The 19,842-nt window shown below is 43.2% G+C and overlaps 1 protein-coding gene across 1 annotated transcript; it reads left to right on the top strand.

Moving 5' to 3' along the window:
• The first annotated feature begins 310 nt into the window (after positions 1-310).
• On the top strand, positions 311-19,638 carry LOC147897757 (uncharacterized). Its single transcript, XM_087380850.1, has 7 exons — positions 311-345; positions 472-750; positions 16,298-16,358; positions 16,557-16,689; positions 17,716-18,248; positions 18,309-18,485; positions 18,555-19,638. Exons 2-7 carry the CDS (start codon positions 593-595, stop codon positions 19,626-19,628), a joined length of 2,136 nt encoding a protein of 711 aa, XP_087236976.1. The 5' UTR covers positions 311-345; positions 472-592; the 3' UTR covers positions 19,629-19,638.
• Positions 19,639-19,842: the final 204 nt, after the last annotated feature.

The raw sequence follows: 19,842 nt of genomic DNA, 5'->3' as shown, positions 1-19,842 counted from the left end.
ATGCATTAAAAAAAAAGGTCTGATTGGTTGGTCATGACATACTAGTTGTTTGCCTTGTGTGCATAAACACATAAAGATCACTAAACATCATGAGGGTGAAGCTTTGTGACACCCGCTTGGTGATTGTCCAAAACCTGCCACGGGTGGGAGTTTGTGCGATTTCTTTGTAACACCAAGATTAGTTTCTTTAAGTGCTCATTAGTGTCAAAACTTGTTTCCCAACCTGCTGTTGGTGGCCAAACTAGTAGGTGTGCTGCGCTTGGCCAAAAATGCATTGAGTTCTATGTTACATGATGCATCATCCATCCGCAGGCGTCCTAGCTGTTCTTTCCAGCTTTTTTCTGCGTATGTTTCTGTTTCAGATTTTAGCACTTCCCCTGCTTAGATCTGCAGACGCGAGGATCAAGATTTCCAAGATTAGTGTGAAAAATATTGCAATATTTTCATGGCTGTTTTACCTTTGGGCTGCAGTCATTGTGGCACCCTCCGACGAGGGTCTGTAAAGACTACACGTACGACGGTAGGTTTTGGTGCTGAAAACGAGTTCGCGAGCCTGATTTTGGCACCTGACAGCTCCAAGAGATGTGCCACCATGCCACGCGCTGAACAGGGAGAGCGAAACCGAGAGATGAACGGTGAAAGCGATGCACCGGGAGGCTTACGGAATCACTTAGCCCAGCCCACCCCCACTGCGAAAGCTTCGGAGGACTGTGCCGACCGATGGAAGTTTTTGAAGCAGCTCCCTCACAAGTACGCCTATGCCTTACATCCAATTGCTGTAGTACAAATAATTGGTTGTCTCATCGACTGCTGAAACTTCTAGGAGTTTAGAGGTAAGATACGGAGATGCACTCATCTTTTTCTGTGGGCTCCTTGCGGGTCTTTACATTCTAATAATACGCCGTGATAGTTAGTATAACCGCCTGGAAAAATCCTAAACAGCAAGTGTCTTAATTAACATCTTACAAAGAGCTAATTCCAAGTTTTCTCTTGCAATTCGCCTTTTGATTTCGCCGGACGGTTCAGTTGTTCAATACCCTACAAAGATACTCTTCCTTGAAAATCCTGGATTGTTCAATCATCTTCTTACTTCAGTTGGTGAATCTAGAGCAAACTGGAACACCCCTCTCCAATCAACAACACATCGGTTGTGGCTATTATTGCTTGAGACTAACCTTCAAACCTGACACTGCAATCGTTTTAAAGGAATTAGCTGCATTACAAATTGTCATGTTCCAGCATGCAAGATCCTCCATTATCACCTTCCCTGCATCTTGCTTACAGTAATTTTCAGAGGATGATGGAAAGGTACTGAGTGCTTTGGAAACATGGCCTCTGCACCCCTGAACTAGCCCTTGTTATCTACATAGTCTTACTTGCTACCCTGGTCGGTTGGCAATCTCCAAGAAACCACAATATTTTGACTGGAGACATTGTTACATGAACACATTTGGAAAGCTACTGACAAGCAGAAGCATACAACATTCACATGTATCGCACACAGGAAGGCAAGATTCATTTGCTAGTTTGGTGCATTACAAATTGAACTGCTTCTTGGCCTGTGCAGTCCCACTGCGTGCTAAGGCTGTATGGATGCATCCATGGACAATGCCATGGCAATGTACTGCTCATAGTGGACTCACTCAAGTGATGAGAAAATCCTTAGGGTTGAATGTACTTTGTGGAAGTGTGCAGGTTTGCTTGTTGAACACTAGCTCATAATAAAGATTAGCAAGCTCAAGTTTCGGAGAGCATACAGGAAAATCTCTAACAGATGTGGCTCCTCTTGTGCGAGCCTCTGTGTGGGCAATGCAGCACTTCAGTGTATGCTAATGGAGTGTGGGGAGACTGCCCTGCCAGGGGTTGGCCAAAACTGACTGCCTCCCCTACCACACCAGGTTGCAACCTCGTATTTCACCAGCAATTGTTGTGTGAATCCTGCAATTGTTGTGTGAATCCTGTACAAATTGTGAGGCATGTGTGACCAAAGTTCAGTGTGACAGTAGTTGTTGAAGCTTTGAGACTATACCCTGCTCAAAAATGTGAATGTGAGTTCCTAATGTATTAATTGAGCCTTGGTGGTGTGGGAGTGTGTTTTTTAAAAGAGTGGTTTAACACTAGTGTTGAGGTGTCAGAAGGAGCCACACAGTGGGCATATGTGTCATTTCCACATGCATAGGAAGCATGCAGATGAGGATGTGGGCTTTTTGGAGCTTGGGGGGTCATTCCAGTGGCTGTGGGAGACCATTCCAGAGGAGGAGAGAGGCAGAAGAGGAGCCGCCCTATTGCTGGGAGGCTGTGGATGCTATGCTAGAGCTGTGGAGCTTGCCTGGAGGTCGACCGATATCTGGAGGGTGAGTTTTGAGAATGTGCTGCTGTTTTCTCTGAGGGAGAGTGGTGGGCAATGTGTTTCAGGCAGAGGCTTCAAATTCATTGTGAGAAAGGGTAGTTTTTTGATGCTCCTGGGTGCAGAGAGGCTGGGTGATTTCCTATATGGCTGAATCTGATGTCTGGAAGCTGGTATGAGCAGAGCGATTTCATAAAGAAGCGTTTTCTATGTCGGGAATGTGTCCGAAAGGTAGGCGACTTCTAAAAAGTGAGTTTTGCTGCTGAATTTTGGTTGCTGACAGTGTGAGAATCAGGGCGACCTCAAGAAGAGGAATGTGGCAGGGTTATATTGACATATGGTAGTGATATAAGCTGCAAAGAGGGTTCAAGAAATTGCCGCCCTATTGCCAGAATAGCCATCCAAGAGGTTGAGGAGACACTGTCCAGATCTTCAGAGGGGGTAGTGTAAGAAATCCTAGATTTACTATATTTAGAACTGTGCTAAGGAACAGAAAAGAGACTGAGATAGCAGAGAGCAAAGGAATAATGATATTGCTTGAATGTCTGTAGGGTGGATGTGATTGTCATCCATACAATTTGGCCTCTCTTATATAGAGAGTGAAGAGTCACACATGAAAAGGTGTGTACTCCAAAGGGTATGTGCATGAAGAGGTGTGTACCCCTCGTGAAGGGTGTGACCCTTGATGAGAGGGTACATTACAATAGGAATGTCTCTTCATTAGAATGTCTCTTGTGAAGGGTTGTGCCTCATTAGGAAGTGTCCCGTCGAAAGGGCAAGTGTCCCGTCGAAAGGTCATACCCTTCCACAAGTGTCCATTCATTAAACCATCCATAAGTCTAGAAAGAGAAAGGAATAAGTCATAGATCGTGACATCCCCTCCCACTCAAAAGAAGACCCTGGTGGAGATAATGAACCGATGTAGAAAATATCATGGTAGATTCTGAAAATACTGCTGTAACAGATCAGGGTACTGCTGTAAGTCTTCATCAGACTGCCAAGTAGCGTCGGAGTCGTCCAGATCTCGCCAAAGAACAAGGAATTCCGTGATAAGTCGATGTCGAGTCTCTCGCTGTCGATGGTCCAGAATACGCTCAGGAATAAGGAGAACATAATCGTCTTCAATTTCTGGGACATAATCACCTGCAGGAGGAACTGCTTCATCGCCTGGAATGTACGTCTTTAGCCAAAAAATATGAAATTTTGGATGGATTTTACCCCATGATGGTGGTAATTCCAATTTATAACTTAAAGGTGAATTTTTCTTGACGATCCGGAAAGGTCCATAGTATCTGGGTCGCAACTTAGGATAGTATCTGGGTCGCAACTTAGGAAACACAGACTTAACCGTCTTATAGCGATGTGGGGCTACAAATAATAGCACCATGTCACCAGTGTTAAATTCCAGGTGACGTCTATGTTTGTTGGCAGACTGTTGATACCGCTCTTGCGCTTTTCGCATATGATCCCTGACTTGCAGTAGAATGTCTTGCATTTCTTGAACCAGTTGATCAGCTAGGGCCACTCGATGTTGAAGTACAAAATTTGTTGGTACAATCGGAGTGTGTCCATAAGCTGCTTGGAACGGAGTCATGCTGATGGCACTATGGAAAGAGTTATTATAAGCAAACTCAAGGAGTGGTAGATACTCTTCCCAGGCTGCGAGGCGTGACTGAACATAATGTCGAAGCATTTCTTCCAGAACTTGGTTGACTCTTTCAGTCTGTCCATCTGATTCTGGGTGATAGGCTGAACTGAACAGTAGAGTAGTACCCAAAGATTCGAACAGTGAAATCCAAAAGTGACTGGTAAACTTAGGATCTCTGTCGGATATGATATTCTTGGGTAATCCATGGTGTCGGAAAATGTGTTGTATAAAGAGTTTGGCTATGTCCGGGGCCTGTGCACTGCTTTTGCAAGCAACAAAGTGTGCCATTTTGGACAAGTGATCAACAATTACCATAATCTGAGTGTTACCTCTGGAGGATCGTGGTAGTGTTGTAATGAAATCCATGGAAATACTTTCCCACCTTTCAGTTGGAACTGGAAGAGGCTGAAGAAGTCCTGTTGGAAGTCGTCGACTTGCTTTCATTTGTTGACATGATAAGCAAGATGTAACCATGTTGATGACATCTCTTTTCATCTGAGGCCAGTAGTATGTTGCACTGAGTAACCGATAAGTCTTATTGATGCCTGGATGGGCAGCATAAGGAACTACATGATGCTCTTTTAACAAAAGACGTCGAACATCCTTGTCATGTGGTACACAGACGCGATCTTGATAATATAGAAGGTCGTCCGTATAAGAATAAGATGAGAAAATCTTTTGTTCGGAAGTCGAAGGTTGATCTTTGGAAAGAACCTGTACTGCGGTGCCGAAGTCTTTATCATTGAAATACTTTCCTTTGAATGAGTTCGGAACATCCACAGATAATGTAGAGATTACCATGGCTGATGCTAGAGGTAACCTGCTGAGAGCATCTGCAACTACATTGCGTAGTCCTGGTATGTACTCAATGGTCATGTGAAAGTTGGCCAGAAACTCAACCCAGCGTGCTTGTCGAGCATTCATGACTGGCTGAGTAAAGATATACTTGAGAGAGTGGTGGTCTGTTTTGACCACAGAGTCGGCACCCATGAGATAATGTTTCCAAGAGCGATAAGCATGTACAACAGCAAGAAACTCCTTATCATAAACCGGATATCGGGTTTGGATATCAGAATGTTTATGGCTGTCAAAAGCAATAACTCTGCCTTCTTGCATCAAGACTGCTCTCTGTTTCGGGAAGCCACTGAAAAATTGCTGTGCTTTTCAATAATTCGGACATAGGAGCTGCGATTTCGGAAAACTGATAGACCTTTGTATGGTAGAAGTTTGCCAATCCGAGAAAAGAGCGGACATCATGAACATTCTTAGGAGTAGGCCAGTTTCGGATTACCTCGACCTTCTTGGGATCCACAGAGATACCTTGAGCTGAAATAACATGTCCCAAATATTCGAGTTGGATCTTGAAGAACTCACTCTTCTCAATGTTGATGTAGAGAGAATTTGCACGGAGAACTTCAAAAACTTGGTGAAGATGTTGTTTGTGCTCATGTAGGGATCTGCTGAAAACGAGGATGTCATCGAGGTAAACGATGACGAACTTATCGAGGAAAGGCCCGAAGATGTCGTTCATTAATGTCATGAATGTGGCCGGGGCATTGTTTAACCCAAAAGGCATGACCAAACATTCATAGTGTCCATACTTTGTTCGAAAAGCTGTCTTGTATTCATCTCCTTCTCGTATACGAATTTGATGATAACCTGAACGAAGATCGATCTTGGAGAAGTGTGTTGCATGTAGAAGTTGATCGAAGAGGTCATCAATGCGAGGCAATGGATACTTGTTTTTGATAGTGAGCTTGTTGAGGGCTCGGTAGTCGATGCAGAGGCGCATAGACTTGTTCTTTTTTTCCACAAGTAATACAGGAGATCTGAAAGGGCTGCGACTGGGCCGAATGTGACCTTTGTCGAGTAGTTCAGTGACCTGTCTTTGGATTTCTTCATTTTGAGTGTAAGAAACCCGATAAGGAGGCTTCGACGGTGGATTACTGCCGGGAATAAGTTCGATTGGGTGATCCACTGGTCGTCGAGGTGGTAACTGCTTTGGCAATTCCTGTGGAAAAAGATCCAGGTAAGGCTGGAAAAAAGGTTGGTTGAGGTATTCAGGAGGATCCTTTGTTGGTGTCTCCTCGACTGCCGTAACCAACAGAAGTGAAGTCTTTGCTTGGCGTTTACGAACCCACTTCTTTACTTGTAGGGCAGAGGCAACTGGGGTTGAAGGAGAGTCCCTAGAACCAGTTAGCTCAATAAGTTTTCCCTGGTGGACAAACTGGATAGTATGGCTGCGAAAACTGATTGATGGATCATAGTCGTAGAGCCATTGTTGTCCGAGTATGACATCGTACCGAGAAAGAGGCATAATGTCGAAGGTTAACTTGTCCGTATAATGTTGGATGCGAAAAGACAAGTTTTTGATCCTGGTGTTGCACAAGAAAGTTGTTCCATTTGCGAGTTCAATCTGATAGTCCATGAGGCTAGGACTGGTGGTCAACCGAAGTTTATCGACCACAGATTTGGCTAGGAAATTATGAGAACAGCCACTGTCGATGAGGATGGTGACCGTTGTTCCACGAATCGATCCTTGAACACAAAGTACTTGAGTGGCCAGGGAAGGTTCGGGGTTGCTGGCAAGGCTCAGGTGGATGGTATTCGCCATTCGAACAGCTTTGCCTTTCTTGTCTTGTGCTGAGGTAGCATCTTCTTTTGGGGAAGTGCTAGGTTCCATATTAGAATTTTGCTTTGGTCGCTTGGGACAATCGAACCATCTATGGTCGCCTGTACAGATGGTACAAAGTCCTTTTGAGCTGGAGTTGTTCTTCTTGTCAGTGGCCGCACCTTTATGTTGGGGCTGTCGGTAATGACTTTGTGAAGAAGAAGAAACACGATCCTTGGGGGAGTGCTTCTGTTGGAATCCAGCAAATGATTTCTGAGGCTTCTGGGGATCTTGAGACTGTCGCTGACCTTGATTACCGAAGTTTTTGCAAAACCTGGTGTTATCTTGAGGGCGAGCACCTTTGGCCATAGGAGAGTTCTGTGTGCGAGTAGCACTCTGCTTCCCTGTGTTGAGGAAATCTGTAATGCGCTCTGCGTAAGCAATAGCGCCATCTGTGGTGGTGATATTGGCTTTAAGAACATCAATGCGTAACGAGGGTTGTAGGCCTGAGATGAAGGCATGAAGGCGATCATCCTCAGTTAAACCATCAATCTCTAGCACCAATGTGGTGAACTGAGAGATATAAGAAGACAGGGAACCCGTTTGCTCCAACTGTCGAAGTTTTGATCGTGCTTGGAAGTCCGCATTGGCAGGTACAAACTGCTTACGGAGCACGTGTTCAAAACGTTCCCAAGTTAACACACTTTTTCCGTCCTTTAAGCGTCTTTGCCACCATAGAAATGCTGTATCCTTCAGGAGGGAGGCTGCCAAGGCGATCTTTTTGCCTTCCGTGAGGTCAACAGTGTCAAAATACATGCGCATTTTGGCGAGCCATTGGTCAACAGTTCGGCGATTATGTTGACCAGTGTAGGTTTCACATCCTGACAGAGCTGCTGTCACCATTTATTGATATCCCAAGATTAATAAAGCATTGACCAAGTTTGACTTCAGTCAAAGGATATTTTTAATGGTCAAAGTTACATTGACTTTTAATTAATGATTTAATTAAAGTCAAAGAGCTCGGAGGATTCCGAAAGACTTAGAGGATTCTAAGTATAAAAAGGGGAGGATTCCCAAGAAGCACTATTTAATGTGCTGGTGACCTGGTAAAAGTCAAAAATAACTTGGAGGATTCCAAGAAGTGGGGCACTGGACCCAAGTGGTTTAAATTCCTGGAAATCCAGAGAATAAGAAAAGGGGTACCGGACCCAAGAGGTTTGATTCGAGAAATCCGGAAAATGTAAAAGGGGCACTGGACCCAAGTGGTTTAAATTCCAGGAAATCCATAGAGAAATTAGTGGGACCCGGCCCAAGTGGTTTAATCCAGAAATCCGGTTAGCATAGTTTTGGATGAACTTCCTGTAGAATCCAGATAATCCTAAGAATATCTGCAATTCTTCCAAATTAGTTGGATGTGGCCATTCTAAAATAGCCCTTACTTTTTTTGGGTCCATACGAATTCCTTCTTGGGAAATAATGTCCCAGGTATTTCACTTCTTTTGCAAAAAATTCACACTTGGATTCATTTGCAAAAAGAGAGTGACTTCGAAGCAATTGAAACACTTTACGTAAATGTTCAATATGCTTTTTCTTCGGTTTACTATAGATAAGGATATCATCTAAAAATACAACATCATATTTTCCTAAATATGGCCTTAAGACACTATTCATAAGTGTCATGAAAGTTGCTGGAGCATTGGTTAGTCCAAATGGTTGAAGCTGATCAAAGAGCTCATCAATACGAGGCATAGGAAATTTATTCTTTATGGTGATTTTGTTTAATGCTCGGTAATCTATGCATAAACGCATAGATCCATCTTTTTTCCTTACCAGTAAAACTGGTGAAGACCAAGGTGAGTTACTGGGTTGAATTTGGCCTTTCCTAAGGTATTCAGTTAGTTGTCTTTCAACTTCATTTTGTTCGGTTTGACTAAGTCTATATGAGGGTTTGCATATAGGAGTAGATCCTGGAATTATTTCTATTTTATGATCTACCTCTCTCACTGGTGGCAATTTATCAGGCAGGTCAGACGGAAAAGCATCTTTAAATTCATTCAGTAAATCATCAAAAGCTACTTTAAGCTTTTCAATATTACTTAATAAAATTTCATCTTTTTCAAATCGAGCATCAAAATTATCACCAATAAGTTCACATAAATATACCTCATATTCTTCAAGTTGTTGTAGAATGCTTTCCAACTCCATTGAACAAATAAGTGGAGAGTTTGGTACACTGTGTTCACCTTGGATTTAGAAGACTCTACCATACTTCTCAAAAGTGATTGAGTTATTAGAATAACTCCTTTGAAGAGTATTACCAAGCCCATATAGCCATTCCCGGCCTTGGACGACATCAGTCCTATCCAGGTGCATAATTTGGAAATCTAAATTTTCTTTATACCCTTGAATATCCACCTCTATACCATGAATCATAGTATCCCATACTTTTTTATCACTGCCCTTTTGCGATAGAGACCACATATTTGTGGGCACTTGGGCTCTCAGGCAACTTCAATTTCTTAACTAATGAATAGTTCAAGAAATTATGTGTTGCACAGTCATCGACCATTATCCTTACTTTTTCCCCCTTGATGTTTCCATGCATCCTCATTAAATCATGAGGACCAAAAGTGGGCTGCCACATTGTTGATGATACACAACACAAATGGGAGCTATCCTCGTGGTAGACCTCTACCTCAGTGTACTTTTTAGTACTTTTAAGCGGCAACACTTGCACCGCATGAACTTGCTTATGTTGAGGTTTACTCGGGGCTTTAGTTCCTGCCTTTTGATTTTTAGGGCAGTTCCAAGCAGAATGATCCTTTGACATACATTGAAAACACAGCTTTTCTTGCTTGGCCTTTTCATAATCCTCTTTTTTTAGAAGTGGATACCTCTGAAATTGGATTTTCTTGGGTATTTCTGGTAAAGTTCCCTGTTTAAAGGGTACTTTTCTTTTAAAACCAGAAAATTTAGGGAACCTTGGTTGAAAACTAGTTTTTCCCCCCGTTTCTATTTTAGATTTCCCTGTAGTGTCATCATAAATTTGGGCAAATTTAATTGCCTCTTCAAAAGTCTTGGGAGAATTTCTTCTCACCTCGACTTTATAGGTGTCCTTTAGACCTCTTACAAAACCCCTTATTTTCTGAAATTCATCAATACCTTTTAATTTAAGGACTGCCTCTCATGTTTTTAAAGCCACTTCACCAAGTTTAGAACTTTTCTAATTCTAGGGGCATGATTCCCTGAGAATTTTTTCTAGTTCCAAGGGCATTACTCCTAACTCTTAAGCCACACGCACTGTGTGGGCCTCAAACTTTATGCTTCCAAAAATGCATCCATCATCCTTAATGGCCATCCCATAGAATCCAAACTACTTTTTTCAAGATTTACGGTGGCTATCCCAAAGGATCCACACTGCTTTTCAAGACTTATGTTGGCCGTCCTAAGGATCCACAACGGGTGACACGTCACAAATATAAGCAGGCCTGCATCATGCAAACAACGCAACCAACAAAACATATACCAGCCATATATGGTTACACATGTGCTCCAACCAGCTGATACACCACCATGCACAGATATGGATCTTTCATCGAACACAATAGCATTGTTATTCGATTCCTTTGCTACATGTACGTTTGTTCTTCTGGCGTGATCTTCAACACCTCTTGCATTCCCAGCTACCTCAGACGCTTGGCCTTCCACTCCTGTTAAGCAACTTCGGTTGCTTCATCAAAGTTGTCCAAATTCTTTAGCTCCACCTTCATATGGATGGTAGGCTCCAGACCTGCAATAAAACGGTCTTTCTTGATCATCTATGGGTGTACTTCAGGAATCAATGCCTCGCACCACAAACCTTACAATCTCCCAAACTCTATTAGGTATTGTTCCACATCCTGATTATCTTTCTAATGCTTTTTACATAACTCCTTCCACACCTCATTCGCACTCCTTGCCTGAGCAAATCGCACAAGGAAGGCAGCTCTCACTACACTATACTCAATGTTCTGTTGTTGATGAGCATTCTTGAAAGTAGTCCAGCCATGACTTCACATCACCTGCAAGTAATGTTAGAGATCACGCACATATAACAAGCAAATCATATGAATCTGATCTATAACAGTGCTGGAAATAAACTCAGAAATGTACAGCAAAAGAGAACTAAGAGAATGCAACAAAGTATTACAGCCACCAAACTGGAGGCAAACAATAGACACTTGATGCCCACAAACAAGGAACAACAGCGGCAAGTTTAGTTGCAACTCAGTCACCTTCAAGGAGCAAGGGAGGATCAACAGGAACAGCAACGAAAGGACCTCTAGGAGATGACTACCGAAGATGGAATAGGGAGAGGGAGATGGCCTTATATATAAGGCCCAATTTGCCCCAATCTGGGGCAGACTGTGGCCAATGGTCAGCCTGGTTTGGCTGACTGGCCGATCCTGTGTCGGCCAAAACTGGCCGACATCCCCTTTCAGAGGCTGGTCTGACCAGCCCCTCCCTCCCCCTTAGTTCCCCCCCCTTTCCCGCAGAGGAAGTGTCTGTCGACCAATAGAGAAAGAGGCACAGAGAGAGGGTGCCGACCATGTGTTGCTGTCCAAAGGTTGCTTAAGTGTTAGTGAAGAACTAGAAGCACCGGGTGCTCTAATACCATGTCAAGAGTATGTAGCGGAAGAAAAGCAAGAAGAACTGAAGAAAATATGGACACAAAGAACACCGTATACCTGGAACAAGTTTGCTGTAAATCAGCCCACAAATTGGGGCAGCAACTAACTGAATGCAACCTCAGAAAGAGAGGGAGAGAAGCTGTCAATAGGCTGAACTGAAGTAGATACAGGCTGAACTAAGGTGCTGCAGTCAAGGGCAGCAACAGGAGCTGAATAGGTGTGAACCTGGGCACACATGGGAGGCTGAACTGGAGCATGTAGATGGCAGAGGGAGATGTGCAGATCTGGAGCAGCTTAGGGGCAGCAAAAGGCACAAATGAAAGCTAGAGACAGGGTGACCAGGCAGAAGGAGCACTAGGCTGAGCATTGAGACAACAAAGGTTGTGGAGAAGGCACGTGGGTAGCTGGAGAGATCAGCCTGGGAGCAGGGAGTTGGAGCTGCAGAATCAGATGTGTAGGGGCTGAAGACAGGAGCCTGGAAGTGACACTGGTGAATGAGGAGGGAGCCTATATATAGGGCCAAGGGCCGCCTAGAAAGGGGTGCTGGTCGGCCAGTAATGGCGGACCTGGTGGGTGACTGGCCCCTAGCCATGGCCCCCCCTATCCTGAAGGTGTTTTGTAGTACTGATGGGGATTTTGCGTGAAGAGTATCTTGCACTGTGTTTTTTTACTAGAATCTGGAATGTATTTGTATAAATCATGTATCTGATCTTTGATTTGGATTCAGAGATTGAGGAAGTGATATTTGGCTGGGATTTCCAGTATAAAGTGACTTTCTTGAAAGTGCAAGGTGGAATGTGATGTCTAATCTTGCATGTAAAAGATGATGAGTGGTCAAACATGAGGATGCCTGACGAGAGAATATCCTTGAGGAATCTTATTACTTGAGTTTGTGTAAAGATGATGAGCTAGAATAAAGTGTTTTCTTTTGTATGGTGTTTTGTCATGCAGTAGTATGATTAGTGGATGTGGGTAGCTACATAAGGCAGACTAAGCTCTCATTTTCGTGCATTGACTTTTTTGGTGCCTCCATGGAGGAAGTATCACGTCAGTTGTGGTTGAAAGTGAAGAGTGGGAAGAGGTGGTGGTCAGAAGAGTGATGCTGAATAGATGGTTGTGAAGATGGCACAAGATTTTCCTAAATTTTGGGGTCTACCACATGAAAATGCACCAAATTTTTGGAAAAGATGGAATTAACAGCCGTGATGAAAGATAGAACAGCCCCAAAGATCCTATTTGAGATCTTGACTTGTTACTTGTTAGATTTATATGGGCAATGTCCCCCATTGTAGGGCTCCCAAATGAGGCAGGCCCTGGGGGGGCAACCCATACCTCAGGACTAGCATTTGCTTCTCCTCTTCCTAATCGACATTCCGACCTGATTACAGGTCGGCATCTCTCCTTGTTCCTGGTAGGTAGTGCCTCCCTGCTCTCCCAAGTTCTGGTCAGCATTCTCTTTCCTCCTTGACTGGTCGGCAACCTCTTTTATCCCTATTCTTGGCACTCTTGTTGGTTGGTACCCTTTTTGCCCCTAATCCAAGACTTAGTGCTGATCAGCATCCAGATCTGCCTCTTCCTTGCTGGTCGGCACAGTTGTCGGCTCCTATTTCAGCCATTTTTGCTGGTCGACAGCCATGTATGCACTGGTTCATGGTCGGCATCAGCCCCTACACATCCTTGCCTAGGTTCCGACACCATTTAGCTGTCCACAACACTTTCTGAGCCCTTTTTCCTAGTCAGCACCTTTACAGATCTGCTCCAAGTTGCGAGCCATGTTCAGATCTCCAATTGGTGAGGCTTTGCTTTTATATTTTTAAAAAATTTGGGCTATGTGTCCCAAGCCTTCGATAGCTTACCGCTTCATCAAGAGCCACTCCCCCCTTCCTTCATGGCGCATCGGGCTGGCTCATGTCTTACCCGTTGCCTTTATCCAAGGTTTCTTGGCAGATAACCTAGGTACAAAGTCCTTCTTGATTGCCTTCCGTTAGAATGTTGCCTATCAGAGGCTATCAGAATTAGGGGCACACGATCAATTACAAATCCGAGAGGAAATAAAGGATCAGATTTTGTTACGGGCACACGAGTTCTAGTAGGTAAAGGTTCGGTAGGCAAGTGGGCAAGCTCGTCATGATGAGGGATGGAGCCATTTTATTGGTTGTCGGATGACTGCCTAGCCTTACCTGCTTATGCACTCAAATTGGAACTGTCAGGCAGAAAACGTCCGTCTCATTGTCATCCGTTCGGAGCTATGCTGCCACATCATCTGCAAGCCACGAGAAGTACCTACAATTGGATAGAATTTGCATCATGTGCCCAGGGTGAGAGTTTGTTGGCTCTTTCTCTCCAGCTTCTGGTGCTATGAGATTCAGCTCTTGATCATCTTTGAAAGGCTCCATCTTCAGCCAGTGTTCTGGCTTCCTAAGATTTTTTCGTTGCCCTTGTCTGCAGCATTGCCGCTTCATCCGTTCCTTTTCAGTGGTTTGTAGTAGATCATCTTCTTCAAGCACTCTGTGGTTCCAGCCCTTCTCATGCTCCAGGCAAGATACACTAGCAGCAAACCATCCTGATTTATAGGTTGCTCCTATACGGCAAGAATTGCGACAGTTTTGTAGGAACTCCGACCCTTATTGATGTGGTGTTTTATCCTCAATTTTGGTGAGGCCCAATCATCTCTTGCCGACTCCTAATAGTCTCTCCTTGGGATTTTCATCTTTTACTTCCCCCCTAGTGGTTCAACCGATACAACATGGGTAGCAACTTCAGTAGGGGACAATTATCCTCTTCTCCCACTACTCCTTTGCAGGTTCACGTGTACCGGATCTTCTTCACTAGCTTCCCTCTTTATGTATTATGCCCTCTAGAGTCCCGTATTGCTTATTGTTAATGACCTTAGGGTGCAACTTATCTCCAGAGGCGGACGGGGACTCTCCACGTGCCATCTCTCACCAATCAGGCTCTTCATCGACATTTCTCATATGGTTTCTTACAGACACGCCTAGCTCCCTCGTTCCTCTGCTAGTAGCCAGGCGTCGAGAGGGGGTGTGTAGCATTTTGTGCATCTCCTATTGACAGCATATTTGTGTGCATCTTGCTTAGAGTGAGGATAGATTCACCCTGATTTTACCCATTTATTAGGCTCTTTCTGCAACCATTTTGAAGGGCTCATTGTCAAGCTTTGGAGGGCCCAAGGGTAGCTGTGACTGGGGGCTAGTCACCCATCAGATTGGCCATTACTCGTCGACACGTGATTGGCCAAACTAGTCGACCAGTTGGTTGATCGAGTCGAGCCGACCCAATTTGACTATCTAGGTGGCCCCTGGCCCTATATATGCGTCCCCTCATTCACCGGTGTCACTTTCACGCTCTTGTCTTCGATGTCCTACACATCTAATTCTACAGCTCCAACTCCTTGCTCCCACGCTGATCTCTCCAGTTGCCTAGACGCCTTCTCCACAGCCTCTACTACCTCGGTGCTCAGCCTTGTGCTCGTGCTTCCTGGTCACCCTATCTCTGGCTCCTAATTCGTGCCTTTTACTGCCCTTGAGTTGCTCTAGATCTCTACCTCTCCTGCTGCCATCTCCAAGCTCCAACTCAACCTCCTACCTGTGCCAATACGACAAAGTTATGGCCCCTAGAAAAAATCACAAAAAAATCTTTTCTTTTTTGCAAAAGTGACGCCCACGAGAGGGCGGCGTGCCCTCTTGTGGGCGTCACTTTCGCAAAAAAGAAAAGATTTTTTTGTGATTTTTTCTAGGGGTCATAACTTTGTCGTATTGTGTCGGAACATGGTCGTGTTTATACTCAAATTTATCGAAACGATGGTGGCCTACAAGCCCATGTGGTCAGTTTTTCCAAAAAGTGAAGTATGTAAATTTTTTTAAAAAATTTTAGGAGGGGTTGAATTTTCACTAGAGGAGGGTGTTTTGATCAATCATACTCATTAAATGTAATGTTCATCAATCATAGTTATTAATGTATAAAATCACTTGTTTCTAGCTTTATAAAATTCTATCAAATTTATAACAAAGTCTTTACACAATCACATTTTAACAATCTAAGACATCATATCATCGAGAAAATCATTTAAAATTATCTTCGTATAATATTCTGTCATTAAAAGAGCACCTCATGAGACAATTGAGTAATGCTAGCATTGTGTAATCTATTTATGAAGTGTGTGTTTTAATAAGCTATTAGTTAGGTTCAAAAAAATAAGACAAAGCTTTTCTTTTGCAAAAATAACACCTAGAGGAGGACACCGACAAACTTCTCGATGCGCCATTTTCGCAGAAAAAAAAAAGATGTTAGGACAGAGAGAGAGAGAGAGAGAGAGAGAGAGAGAGAGAGGGGGACACAAACAAACTTCTCGATGCGCCATTTTCGCCAAAAAAAAAAAGATGTACCTGCTCCACCATATCACCACAAATGTCTCACTCTCTGTCCCAAAGGCTGGTAATATGACTAGGCATCTCAACTCTATCATAGATGGAATTCGGAATCCTGCAAGAGCGGGAGGCTAGGGAATGAGTGGCCACATCCAGGGTCAAGATCGCAGGAGTGTGATCTGACAATGTCGTCCCTAGCACAATCCCTGATTGTCTGCCACTGCCAATTGCCCAATCACTGAAGTACAGGACAATGACCTATGCTGTTCCTTGAAAATGTTTTCTTGTGGATGATTTCATACTTTCCCTGGGATTATAACTTTCAACTTGCTCAAGTACATGCTTTATTATTTGTCGTGCCGATGGAAGTTTCTATTATTATCAATAAATATATATAGATGTAACAGAAGTATTGAGCTGGCTGCTGTTTCTGGAGAAAGTAGTTCTGAATGATTTTATTATGTCTCCCGTTTTCCTTATCAATTTGTTCAGTACATAGGAATGGAAGCCTGTTTGTCTTATTGATTGAACTATACTACTGATAATGTAACCTTCTGTTATTTAGATGAAAAAATAAATATTTGAATGAATGTACTTGATTTAGAAAAAATAAAAGCATTGAACTAACGTTTGCAGGCTTGTACGGGATATTGGATTTGTAATTGCGAGTCCAGCAATTTTGATGGATTCTTACGAGGTAAGAGATGTGTGTGTAGAAATCAGGGGAGTTTGTTGTAAGTTCTTAACTTGGCAGGATGAAAGTAGTGGGTCTGAGATTTCAATGGATCATCTGTTTCCTCTGTTTTTTATGCCACATGGCAAATGCTTGAGCATGTGGATGGTTAGGAGCTAGCATCCTAAATGGTTTCCTTAGCTGCTTTGTACCTTTGTGAAGCTGCCAACAGTTGGTAGCACTATGCTTGGAGGAAGTAGCAGCAGTTGGTCAGAATCTGCAAAGTGGCTTGCAATGCTTGAAGTTGACCAAGTTAAGAAGTGGTTTGAAGCAAGAAAGAGCAGTGGAAGGTTAGGTGAAGTTGCCACTTCAACTCTTGGTTCAACTATTTTGTTTGGTGTGCATGCCCTATCAACTACCCTTTTTGTTGTAATAATCCTGTCTATATGTTATGTTTTTTTTTGAGGAGAGTAAAATCAAATAACTTCAAAACTGTTCCTGCACAAACCATTGTAGCTCGGATGAAGAGATTGTGGACTATTGTTTGATTGGCCTTCCCTTAATTGCCAGACCAAGTTTGCCCTAAATCTCTGGAGGTTTGACACTAACTCGGTACAGAGATGTTTCTATGAATCTTTGTATGTGTGTGGGGGTCACAAAATCAACCAAAAAAGAAGTGTGGGTCACAAAAAAAAGTATGTGTGGGCATATATTTATACAAAGTCCTACACCCACTACTGATGCTATTAGTGGGGATGTCATAGTAGCCAGTCCCTACTATGTGGGACGGAGTTGATAGTTTACTATCTTGTGGATGACTGGCATGAGGTTATAAATTGCACTTTTTTATGTGATCAATTTGGGCATGTTCTTAAATTCATCTAGTTGTAAGTATTCTTTTGGAGCAGTCTCAAGTGGCATGCAAGGTTTATTGTGATTTCTATCAATATTTAAAGATATCTATGTGTTTCATTGTGTCGGCATGTGTGTGCACATGGGCTGCAGTTACTAATGTATATTTGAAAAGGAAATCAAAGAGCATCTGTACAAATGTACGGAGGCAAGAAGTCATGAACAGATCTCTTGATTTAGAAATACAATGATGTGGTCATTAAGTGTACATTTTTGTCCAATGGTATTCGGAATACCATGATGGTTTTGTGGTGACAAATCTATTGCTAAATCTGTACATTCCTAGATTCAACATATGTGAAGAATCAGCCTGCTTAGAGTGTTTAAGAGACAAGAATAGATTGGTAAGGAGCATGGGGTGTAACCCACGTGAGAAATTCAACTCTTTCATGCATTTCTTGTTCTGGTTATCACAAACAGTAAAGCTGAATGGTGTACAGAATCGCTGACATGTATAATTGACTCTCAGGGGACCACTTTGCTTCCTGTGTTGAATTTGTCCTGCGCTTTTCCCCTGTAGCACAAGCAAAACGTATAATGATATCCCGGCAAGTACTGCATGTGGTTCGTGGGCCATTCCAAGAAGTGTCAATGTCAGCAGATGGATCCACACCAACATATGGCACCGCCCCAGATCCTGTTAATAGATCTCAGATTGCTTCAAGAGTGGAAGTAGAACAGTTGGGGGGAGACATGCTTATCAAATTTTATAGCTCTGTGGATCAGAATTGTTCTGAGGAGGTTACAGCCAGTGCTGTGCCACATTCTGTACAAGACCTTGGTGACATAAGCATGCAAGCTGAGGGCTTTGGCAGCATTTCACCCAATGGGAAGAGTACTGCAGCACAAGCCTTGTCAAAGGTTGGTAAAAGGAAGCAGAAGTTATATCAAAAGCAACAACGCCTCAAAGAAGGGAAGGGATTAACTGTGACAGTAGGTGAGTTTGACTTTCTCTTTCAACAAGAGAATGAAACGGAGCAGGTCAGCTCTTCTGAAGGAGATGTTTTAATGCAAAGGAGTTCGAATTTTCTGAAACAGAATATACTGAAGGATAGGCCAGAGACAAGAGAGCAGGCATTCATGAATATCAGAGAGCATACAGAGAACATCAATGTCCATCATTGGGAAGTTTCTGTGAAGTTTCTACTGTATGCAGGGCCTTGGGAGATGTTTGGATTGAAAACACCACGTTCTGCCACCTGGAAAAGTGAAAACCAGGACTTTCAAATAGGCTCACCAGTAGTCCAACAGAATTTGAAGACCACACAGGGAGTGGATGACTGCACCTTCTTTACTCAGAAATTTCAGCAAGCAGCACTTACGTGTGCAATGAGCGATGCATGGCATACAAATGAGTTTCTTGGATGCTTTCTAGGGCCTCACATTGGTGAAACTCTGTACGATCGGAAGGCGCGGTTGGCTAATCAGCTATTGCTGTCAAGTAATCCACATGCAGCTTCTCTTTTAAACAGACTCTTTGATCTCACATCGGTCTATGATGAAAGCACACAGTTACACTTGCATGACCATTTGCCTGTAACATCAAGACCAGTGGAAAAGCTGAGGGGGGTACCTGATAAAAATGTTTGTGCAATCACAAAAAGCTCATGTACAATTCAGAGTGAACAAGCTCAAGAAATGGGAGTTGAAAATGTTTGTGCGGCCACAAAAAGTTCATGTACAATTCAGAGTGAACAAGTTCAAGAAATGGGAGTTGAGGAATTGAAAGTTTTGAGAGTTTTACCAAGAGCTCTTTTGAAAGGCTTTTTATTTTATGAATATGATCTGTGGTATCAGATGGGCCTAATGGGGAAGATGAAACATGGTTGCAACATGCATCCGGTACAGAATACATTATTGGATCACATGGACAGGGATTTGAAATCTAGGCTGAATCCTCAACATTGGTTTGGATGGTGGACTCGTGTCAGTGACTTTAAAAAGTTTGCTTGCACAACTGTTCATAATCACAGCAGATGGTACATTGTTCCAAAGATGGAATGGCTTTCTCCTATTGTGATTGGAGAGGATGATGAAGTGCGTAGCAGGCAGGTGCTTAGCATTGATGAGTTTTTGGTTATGGCTGCAAGAGTTGCAGATGAAGCTGAGCGAGCAGATATGCCTCGAAAGCAGCGCTTCATGGTTGCAGAAATGCTGTGGGAGCCTGAGCAGCATGCACAATCATGTAGGTCTAAATGTGATTTCAACAAACAGCAGATACGTTCTGACAGGTTGGTCACCTGCTGTAGGAAATGGGTGGAAATTAGCAGAGGATTTGTCGTGGAGGATACCTGGCCAGACAGCAGAATGTATAAGCCACATGGTTATAGATTGTCCTGGTCCGCAAGCAGAAAGGCCTCCAGTAATGGTTGTCCCACATGACTCTGAATGTCTGAACCACTCTTTAAATAAGCATGGCACATGGCATTGAATGGCTGAACCACTACTCAGAAAGTTTGTGAAGTTGAGCTTTGTACTTCTCTCTTGCAGTGATTTTGGCTAACTAAAGACAGTCTGAAAAAGAAAAACCAAAGAATGTGTCTGTAGTCCATGCATTTATCAATGAAAAAATACACTTCTAGAAACTAATACTAGC

Source organism: Dipteris shenzhenensis, chromosome 10 (genome assembly GCF_047967505.1).
Source record: "Dipteris shenzhenensis isolate YYH24624 ecotype China chromosome 10, Dip_SZ_1.0, whole genome shotgun sequence".
NCBI lineage: Eukaryota > Viridiplantae > Streptophyta > Polypodiopsida > Gleicheniales > Dipteridaceae > Dipteris > Dipteris shenzhenensis.
Note: the sequence above shows the minus strand (reverse complement) of the source record. Positions and strands in the feature narration are given on the sequence as shown.

What these genes read in the sequence shown, in the direction of transcription:
- LOC147897757 (XM_087380850.1), top strand. Translation starts at nt 593, where the DNA reads ATGCCACGCGCTGAACAGGGAGAGCGAAACCGAGAGATGAACGGTGAA. An exon ending in AAAGAGCAGTGGAAGGTTAG is followed by an intron (nt 16,690 to 17,715) that starts GTGAAGTTGCCA and finishes ATTGACTCTCAG; the next exon opens with GGGACCACTTTGCTTCCTGT. An exon ending in ACTTTCAAATAGGCTCACCA is followed by an intron (nt 18,486 to 18,554) that starts GTAGTCCAACAG and finishes CAGAAATTTCAG; the next exon opens with CAAGCAGCACTTACGTGTGC.